At 34.4% G+C, this 10,023-nt stretch overlaps 1 protein-coding gene and 1 pseudogene across 3 annotated transcripts; one reads left to right on the top strand and one right to left on the bottom strand.

Moving 5' to 3' along the window:
• LOC111405208 overlaps positions 1-3,026 on the top strand; it is a 7,791-nt pseudogene extending 4,765 nt beyond the window's left edge.
• Positions 3,027-3,366: 340 nt separating this feature from the next.
• On the bottom strand, positions 3,367-8,370 carry LOC111405209 (adenylosuccinate lyase-like). 3 transcript variants are annotated; one of them, XM_023034000.1, is made up of 11 exons: positions 8,308-8,370; positions 7,955-8,196; positions 7,017-7,169; positions 6,630-6,845; positions 6,304-6,486; positions 5,728-5,949; positions 5,235-5,351; positions 5,021-5,167; positions 4,721-4,822; positions 4,293-4,361; positions 3,367-3,957 (listed from the first exon to the last, which is right to left on the bottom strand). In XM_023034000.1, exons 2-11 carry the CDS (start codon positions 8,147-8,149, stop codon positions 3,715-3,717), a joined length of 1,647 nt encoding a protein of 548 aa, XP_022889768.1. In that variant the 5' UTR covers positions 8,150-8,196; positions 8,308-8,370; the 3' UTR covers positions 3,367-3,714. The 3 variants fall into 3 exon arrangements, with proteins under 3 accessions (XP_022889768.1, XP_022889769.1, XP_022889767.1); XM_023034001.1 differs by having other exon boundaries at positions 5,021-5,164; positions 8,274-8,370; XM_023033999.1 differs by having other exon boundaries at positions 8,274-8,370.
• Between the last annotated feature and the right edge of the window lie 1,653 nt (positions 8,371-10,023).

The following is a 10,023-nucleotide window of genomic DNA, read 5'->3' on the forward strand; positions in this document are numbered from 1 at the left end:
TTAAAGAAAAAAATTTTCTGATTACCTAAAAAAAAAAAAAAAAAAAAAAAAGGTGGAACATTCTTTTCTTACATTTTTCAAGGGTCCTGTTTTCAGTATTCTATTGCAGGTTTTGTGAGCTAATGCATCACAGTCATATATGGGCTAGAATCCCCTTTTGGCTAGCGCCGATAATTTTTCATTTACCAATAAGGAACTTTGTAAGAAACATTTTGTATCGAAGAAAGTTTTTCAGTGATGAAGTGCATTTGATAAACACGAATAGCCAGGACTGAAGTTCTTAAAGAAATTTAAAATCAACAATTTTATTGATCTTTGAGAAATATATTCTTCTACTCTTGTGGAAGAATTGCAATTTTTGAGGAAAACAATAATTGTTTACGTAAAACTATATTTTCTTCTCAAGTGGGTGCATACACCAAGTATCCTATCATTACATAAGAGGCTTAATACCTCTATGCAGTCCTGATATGAACTAAAAACTTGGACCAAAAGTTAAGCAAATATTCAATAAAACAGTGATCAGTTATGCTGTTCTAGTGTTAGTTTTATTATTTTTATTTTTAATTTAGTAAATCAATCTAGCGATGAAAACCCGTGGAATCGTGTTAGATTTTTTATAGAGTATAATGTTAAATTTGTTCGGGAGAGTTTTTCACAAATCTTAGCCTTTGTGTTTGTGCATGTATGTATTCTTTCTTTCAGGGATTTAGAAATGATTTCTGTCTTGTGTTTCTCAAGATTCAGTATATATCAGGTAGATTCAAAATAGTTTGTTTCAGTTTTGGAATTGAGGTTTTTCAGTAGCTGAAGGATGCAGTTTGAAATATTCCATTTGGAGGCAGAACAGATTATACATTGTCAGAAATTTTGAGTATTGATGCTATATTACTAGAGAACAGCCTAAAGACTTTTACTTTTACATGTTTTTTGAGCGAGGGTTTAATCATTGTCTGGGATAAAGAATGATATTGGATGCACAGCATGTCTTCCAATGCTTATGAGTTAATTGTAGAAGTAAACTAAAATGGTCAACTGAGCCCTGATTTATACAGTTGGAGAATCACAAGTGGCACATGTAAATGTTTTGGAACCATATTCTTGTTTTGAACCTCTTTTTGCTTTTCATTTTCTAATGGTAATGCTGAAATGTCATCTTTATGCATAGGGTAGATTATACTCCATGGCTGTGGTGTTGAAATAGTTTTGATTATTCTATTTCCATTGTCTGGAGTTGCAGCAACAAAAAGTCCAGTGATATTTATTGGAACAGGTGAACGTATGAAGGAATTAGAAGTTTTTGATGCCAAACCATTAGTGAGCTGACTTTTAGGTCTGCATCCTTCCTCATGGATATACACCTTCACTTCTAATGTTATTCAAATGAATAATCTTTGATTATCGTAGATGTTTTGGCTAATTCTGTTTTGCAATGTACAATTTCCAATTTTATTAGGCATGGGCGACTTGTCTGGATTCATGGACAAAGTTCATGAATTAATTCCAATAGATCAACGGACTTGAGTTTCTGGAAAAGCTTTAAGAAGGAAAGCTTACGTTGAGGATCATGTTCGAGTGTGTTCAGTATATACTTCAAATGGGTCCAATTGGCGAGATCTGTCACGTGCCTGTGTTGTTGTATGTACTAATTACCTACTGTAGTTTTGTAGTTGGCCTATTATTTTTTGTGATTTTACACCACTCTTCCCTTCCACCACGTTTTTCTTGATTTCCTACATTTTTTACTACATTGATTTTGATGATCTTTGTAAAAATTTAGTTCAAGAAGCCTGCCACTTTTAGCAGACAATTGAATTTTAGTTCCTGGATTTTGAGTCTCCAAATTCACTAAATTTACTTCAAAGAACTCATAATTAAGCCATTGTCTCGCCCCATTTCTTAAAACTCATTTTCCGACCATACACTTCGTGGGATCCACAACTTTTATACGCTTTTCAACCACACATTTCATCAACTTTTATCAAAATTTACTAAAAAACTAAATTTTATCCAAACCAAACAGGGGCTATGAGTTATTACATTATTTAAGAATTGTTATTCGTTGTTGCTTTAATTGAGGGATTTGATTGGAAGTGGGACGGTTGGGATGCAGGTTTTTTATTTTTATTTTTTTTCAATGAGCATTATCTTTGAATTTCTCCTCTAAACCAACTTGCCCAACTCTTTGTGGGGAGAGCTTGGCTAAGTTGTCCTGCTCTCCAAACTCGTGTTGGTCTGTTAGTGATTCCAACCCTTGAAACTCACCCAACTTGGCCAGACTATTTTTAAAGAGACAATTTGTCCTTTTTTAAGTACGAAGAAGGCTATTTTGGCAAAAGTATCTAGAGAGAGCACTATTTGTCTTCATCTAGCGTATCGTCCACTCTTGCTCAATGCACATGCACTTGGAAAGTTGCATCTGTTTCTTCATTGCAGTTATTTGTTACTGAGATCCTTGTTTTTGTATAGTTTTTTTCGATGCTTCAAGGTTTCAATGCAGAGTTTATGCCAAATGGCAATGAAGAGGAAATTCAGGCTAAGCGTCAAAAATACATGACAATGATGGATTCAATGACCAGACGGATAATGCGGATAGCTAGAGGTTCAATTTATCATCTCAAGGAACTGATGGAAATGCTCAATGAGTACAAGCGTTTTGCCAAGATGATGAGCAAAATGAGTAACTTTACACGAACCAGAAGTTCACAACAAATGAGCAATGCCATTCCCCCTCAAATGTTAATGCAAATGGGTGGCTTGCAAAACTTGATGAAGCAAATGGGCACTGCTGCTATTTTTGGAGGCGGGAAGAAGTAGAATATCCATCGGTTATCATTCTGGTACACATTTTGAAATCTGGAAGCCAATTTGTTCATTTAGTTTGTTGACAAAAATTAGATTAACCTGTTGCATCGTTTCTTGCTATATACTTGCTACAAGTTTTAATGTAGAAAATTTGAATTTTTAGAATGTATGTTAAACCCACCCACCCCCCAACCAAGCAAGCAGTAAAGACGACTTTTTTAGTGTCTAATTTTATTTCTATTTGAACGGACAAGTAAATAGGAAGAGATGTCATAGAAGAGAGAGGAACTCAAAAAAACCTCCATGTTACTTTGAAAACATTTAGATAGGAAATTGCAATCATTATAAATAATTCATTAATATAATTCCACAGGAGCACTATGCAATTCTAGAACACAGAAACAGCCCTTGTACAAAACGGAAAATTTTCAATCCAAGGAATTACAATGATACGTCACCAGTTTATTGTGCAAAATTGCGAATTACTACAAAATCTCATTCCACATCAAGAACAGGGGCAATTAGATGGACAACTCAAAAATGAACAGAAACAGCCCTTTGTGCAAAACAGAAATTTTATAATCCAAGGCAATTAATTGGAATAGTCAAAATTTCATTACAAGATATGGTAGTAACACGAGTAAAAATACGTGCTTACAAATTATTGATACGAAAAAAATAAAACAGCTTTCTTCCCTTCTGCTAAAAAATGCAGCAGCATTTTTCATGCATTATACGCTCAATGCTGAACCTTATTGGCATGTCAGGACAATACTCGACTAGAGATCGGAGAAAGTTAAAAACATTGCCACCACAAGGTCAGTTATTCCCATAGTACACAACAAACATGCCATATAGGTTTACAAATGAAGTCTTAGCATAATACCACTAAACTTTTTGCACAAATCTTTAAATTTGATTCAAGTTCTTATCCCCATAGGCTAAACTCACTGCTGCTTCGACGTTCTTGGCCAGCTCAACAGCTGCCCCAACATAAGTATGGGGTGTTAAATTTAACAGAACTTTCTTAGCCTCAAATGGTATATCCAGTCCTTCAATGAATTCTCTTATGCTTTCTTTCGTTACAGCTCTTCCCCTAGTTAGCTCCTTCAATTTCTCATATGGCTCTGGGACACCATATCTTCGCATCACCTACAAGGAGAAGAAAAAATATAAGAAAGAAAGATGCTAACACGAGATGGGAAGATTTCTTAATTTCAACATTTTTTACAACTTTGTTGAGCCAATTCATCTTAGCGATATGAAAGGCAAGAATAATACGGGTGCCAATTTTGAAAAAAGAACGTAATCTTTATTGGAAAAGCAGTTAAAAGTATTAGGGCCAAGTGTTAGGAGGATGCCAATTGATATAATTGGAATGCCAGTACTTTCCATGTGGCCCTAAAGCACGAAACATGGCTCAATATCAATTATAAATTTCCATAATTAATGAGGTAAGAATTTATAACATTACAGAAGGTACATACAGTTTGTATTGGCTCGGCAAGAACCTCCCATGTCTGGTCCAGGTCTTCGATCAAAGAAGCTTCGTTAACCTATATTTAAATAAGAAAGGAAGCCATTAATAATGGAGTACAAAAATGATGCAGGTTTCTACAATTTATCAGGCTACCATTGTACATCAAGAATCTGGAAAAAAACTGAATCTTGCTCTATTTAACCTTTTTTAAGAAACAAGGGGGAAAGGGAAAAATAAGAGAAGATCACAAGTACGTCAAAAATGGCATCAAACTGGAACACCAGAAACAAAAAACACTTGGAAGAGATGTTTACTTCAAAACACTAGATATGAATACTTGTAGATTTCTTGGTCTTCTCTGAATTACTGATTGGTTGCTTTTGTAATTTTGCCCATCACTGGAGTAACACAATGCTATTCAATTATATTTCTTACCTGAAGTTTAGCAATTCCCTGTAATGCACTTTTATAAGCAAGAAGAGAATGTCCTAATCCTACACCCATGTTCCTCAAAACAGTTGAATCAGTCAAGTCTCGCTGCAATTAATAAGAATAAAATGAAAATCAGAAGCTCACTAAGCACAAACCTATTACAGCAGATTTTAGATGCTTTTTATTTGCAAATTGCAATGTTAGAATTGCAAAAAGAATATATCATACGCGATATTGGCAGCTAGTAGTATACAGTTCAACAATCCACTTACCAAGCTTCATAATATGGAAAAGAATATATACCTGCCAGCGCGAAACAGGCAATTTTGTGCTTAAATGAGATGATATTCCATTTGCTATCCCAAGATTGCCCTCACTATTTTCAAAATCAATTGGATTAACTTTGTGAGGCATTGTTGAGGACCCAATCTCACCAGCCTTAGTTATCTGCTTCAGATTTAGCATGTCAATTCTTTCCCCCTTAAAAAATACCAGCACAATTAAAAATATCCCTCACCTGCTTGAAGTAACCCAAAGAAATGTATCCCCACATGTCTCTGTTGAAGTCCAGTAAGACATTGTTGAACTGGATGATGGAATGGAAAAGTTTGGCCATATAATCATGAGGTTCAATCTGTATAAAGACCATAAAAATAAAAATAAAACACGAGTTTAAATTGCATAAAAAGATTTTTTTCTCTTTCTTCCTAAATATTTGGTGAACTTGCACCAAACTTGTCATTTAACAAGCCAAAATATGGTTCCATTCCAGGGGTATAGTAAAGCTAATGAAAGGTATTTTCAAGAACATTATTCAATTTGGAGGGCTCCTATTTCTCCAATAAATCAAGTATTAAATGGGAAAAAAAATGTCGGAGACTGCAATAGCAGTCCTAAATTTCACAGGATTAGACCACATGAAGCAATTAAAGAAAGAAAATAAACTAATCCTTTGATTCACATCAACAGACTGTGACAAATATGAAAACAGTATATTTTACCTAACATACCTGAGGCACATAAGGATTGAAACTTATTCCAAGCGAAGTTACAAACTCCTCTGCAACTTGTGGCCAATTAATGTTTGGATAAGCAGCTAGATGTGCATTGTAGTTTCCAACTGCACCAGCGAACTTCCCTAAAACCTCAATTTGAGATATATTCCTCCTTTCTTGACTTAACCTATATGCAAATATTGCCATTTCCTTCCCCAAAGTAGTAGGTGAAGCTGGCTACAGAATACCAATATGAAGAACAATTCATCCAGGATTATTATAAATTGAAAACAAGAGATCGTGTTATGCTAAAAGAAATAGGCAGATTTCCCCCAAAAGTAGAGAATCTGTTCAATAGCCTGGTCAATTACTCAATGAACAATCTCAAATTGGCCTAATATTTTCATAGTTTATTCTTTCTATAACCCCTTAACCATCCCTCAAGATCAAAAAAGAAATATCCAAAGTATTAAGGATAAGACAAATAAATGTGCAACATATGTATATATGTGAGAGAGAGAGCGAGCCTTTTAAGTGACTAGACTAGCGAGCCTTTTAAGTGACTAGACTATGTCCGTGCATAAAATTTACCTGTCCATGAGTTCGAGAAAGCATTGGAATGTGAGCATTTGCAGTGGCCATGTTAGCTATTGCAGTAATCAGCTTGTCCATGACTGGTAGTAAGACTTCATTTAAGACTTCTTTGAGCATCAATGCATGGGCCAGATTGTTGATGTCTTCAGAAGTGCAAGCAAAATGGAAAAACTCGAGTACCTTGGATCACACACAGGACAAAACATCCTCAATAAAAGAAATTTTTGCTCTTTGATAAATAAAAATGAAATTATCATCAACAAGTTGAGGCCATTGTTCTGAAACAGGTTGACCCGAAAAATTCAAAGATAGCATAGATGTACCTTAGCTGTCTCTAGATGTGATTGACATCTTTGTTTCAAGAAATATTCCACTGCTTTCACATCATGGTTAGTCACTTTCTCAATATTCTTAATTTCCAAGGCATCATCCAAGCTAAATCCGTCGATCAATTCTTGCAAAAAGGATTCTGCTTCTTCAGAGAACCTTGGGACTTCAGGAACGTCAGGAATTTGGGACAACTTTATCAACCACTTAATCTGCCAAGAACATATTTCTTATAAAATACTAACTAGCATTAAAGTCATCTTTTACCATGCATTTGTAGCTATTTAACATTTTGCTATTATTGCAGTTATTGCCACAAGATAAAATGAAAGAACATAATTGTTCAACAACATGAAGCAAAAGATTTTGGATGAGAACTATACCTCGACTAAAACTCGAAACCTAATTAGGCCAAACTCACTCATAAATGGAGACAATTCCTTGACTTTAGCCCAATAACGACCATCCAGTGGACATAGAGCAGTTAAACATGAGAGCTCCGCATCCCAAGAATAATCAGGAGACATAGCTTTTACCTGAAAAACGTAGTACTATTTTGAAACCACTTGACTAACAAACCTTGACAACCCACAAGAATCAGAAACTAGGATAGGTATATAACAGCCTTTCTCAGAGTTCTCATTAACTAATAGAAGAAATAACTTAATGTGGAGTTTCTGATTTTAAAAAAAGGAAAAAAAAAAAAAGAAAGAAAGAAAGAAATAAAATAGACATATTACGCCCCACACAAATGCAGTCATATTAACAAAAGAAATTCTAGATTTGCTAAGATTCTTCGCAAATTAGGTGTTTGGATTGTACTATGAGTCCAACATAGTAAAAACATAGTTATTATGATCAATGCATCCGACTTACATCACATGCTTTAATCAGCTGTCACTCAGTGTTAGTATGCATGACAAAGTACTATCATTCGTCCCATTGAGCAATATCAATGTCATTATTTGTACTAGTGGGAAAGTCGTAACGGAGAGAGATCTCTTTCATCATTTCATAAGCCAAATCACATTATCAGTATCCAGTTGATTTCACCCAACTCATTTCAATCTCATAAAACTGAACAAAAATAAGCACTTCCATACTGAATCATTTATAGTGCAAGGCTACCAAGCTGAGGCCCTGAGGGAAAAGGCCCCTCATTAACATCAAAAAGTACATAGTTTTATAAGCTATTTCACTGAGCATATCAAATACATTATATTCAAACAAAAAAGAAAGGTAAAAATACTCAGTAACAATATTTGTGAAGTCCAATTATACATAATATGGTGGGTACTTCGAAATAAAATTAAAAATTTACCTTTTCTACGGCAACAGTGCTGCTATTGGTCTCTTTAACAGTGGCAGTACAACAACTTCTACGAGCTTGAAACGAAGCGCTTGAAGCATTATTATTACAAGGACGCCAACATTTAATCGAATGTTGGTGTGCTGCGATGCAGTACGGCGTCGTTCGATTGAAATTCAAACCCCTAAAACAAGCTCCCAGTTCCATTCAAATAGCTCGAATAGTAGTCGCCAAAAGTGCAGTCACCAAATTAACTGCAATGAATGCAGAAATCGAAAATTAACCACCAAAAATTCAATAAATGCAAACAAATAAGTATATGAATACACACCTTCATATATATAAGCACTGTTGGTCCGTCGTACCTGAGCAAAAAACAAGAACAGGTGGCGGCGGTCGCGGCGGGTGTGATTTGGTAAAGGACAATTTTTGTTTGAAACAAAACTATTTGGGCCGCTCTTGGACTGGGCTAATGGGCCTATTAAGACTTTTTTTTTCTTTTTAATTAAATTTATTTACAAAACATAAAAAATATTTTTTGAATCAATATAAAATACACCATCAAATTTATGATTGGCAAATAATTTATTTCTCTTACATTTATGTATGTGCATGCTTTGCGTAGTTTATAATTGTTTATAATCTAATCAAACTTTATTTTTACTAACATATTATGTATACCCTATTACCTTTACTTATATTACTTATCATTCCCCTCTAAACCAATCTAAAATAACAATCATAATGATTTGATTCGACTAGCTCAATTAAATTGTAATGTAATTCGGGGTAAAAATGCTTACCCTTAGTGATCATGGACTTGGGCCTTGTCATTTCTGTACGATCAAATGTCAGTCCATGCTTGGTTGACTTAGCGCCCCACATGAATTAATACATTTACTTGCCATTAGGTCACTCCAAGATGGCTAAGCAATGACTGACCTCCACCAAGTGGTTCCGTCATCATATTTATGGTATACCCTAGACATCGACATTAATTTCTATTCAAGATTTCTCATGGACGTTGGATAAACAATGCCAATTGGAAGTTGAATAAGAGCAAGACGTGACCAATCAGTATGGTTAGTTCCGGAATCATGACAATCCTATATATTTTTTGAAGTTACAATAGTAAAATAGTTACTACTCGTGCAATTGAGATGCGCTTATCATTGAATTATAAAAAAAAAAAAAAAGTGTTTCCCGCGTTTTCAATTTTTTCAAGTTTTACACTGAAAACGCCCAAAACGACAAAAAAGTCGTTTTGTGTTTTCTTCACAAATTTTTTTTCGTTTTCGAAAATTCGTTTTCGAAAACGGGAAAGAGAACGCGTTTTCACCGTTTTGAAAAATCGAAAACAGAAAACGACCCGAAAACGGTAAAGAGAACAGGGCCTAAGTTATTCCTATAGCTACGCCTGGGCGCGATTTAATTATAGTAGATTTCGACTCCAACCTGAAACAAAAATCAAATTAGTTGGTTTGGGTGAATTTCAACCCAAATCAACTCATTTTAGCTCTTAAACCGAACCAAGTTAGTCGATTTGAACTTTTGTACAAATTGATTTTTTTTTTAAAAAAAATTGTTCGAGTTTTGGGCCTAGTTAGATTAGAAAAACTAAAATAACTTTATATCACAAAAACTATTGACTAACAAATAAAATTATGTTAACAGAGATGAATCAACGAAAAACTAAAGAATTTTATTGCATTTTTATGCATTATGTAACATGATTGTCCGAGTAGGGAAAAAATACTAAGTATAGCATAATGTGATTGTGAAAGAAAATATCCGATGCTATTACTTATCGGCAACATCATAGATTAAAGGGAATCGAGATACAATTATGAGATTATGATTTATCTTTTAATTTTTTAAAAAGTAAACATGTAGGTGTGTTGAGTTGATACGGTTGGCTTCAAGCCATGCCTGAATAGACTCACCATAGTTTTGTTTAAAAAAAAAACAAAATCAAGCCAATTTTTCTGTCTCAAACTAACTTGAATCGACTTGAGTCGTTCAATTTGATTGGTTTGGTCGATTTTTTTGCCCACTTGTAGCCTTTTCAATCTAGAATAAAT

The sequence above is a fragment of the Olea europaea genome, chromosome 12 (genome assembly GCF_002742605.1).
Source record: "Olea europaea var. sylvestris chromosome 12, O_europaea_v1, whole genome shotgun sequence".
Classification (NCBI taxonomy): domain Eukaryota; kingdom Viridiplantae; phylum Streptophyta; class Magnoliopsida; order Lamiales; family Oleaceae; genus Olea; species Olea europaea.

Excerpts from the sequence above, each read along its gene's own strand:
- LOC111405209 (XM_023034000.1), bottom strand. The coding sequence starts at position 8,149 with ATGGAACTGGGAGCTTGTTTTAGGGGTTTGAATTTCAATCGAACGACG. Across the intron at positions 6,487-6,629 it reads CACATCTAGAGACAGCTAAG|GTACTCGAGTTTTTCCATTT; the intron begins GTACATCTATGC and ends GTGTGATCCAAG. Across the intron at positions 4,362-4,720 it reads AGGGAATTGCTAAACTTCAG|GTTAACGAAGCTTCTTTGAT; the intron begins GTAAGAAATATA and ends ATTTAAATATAG.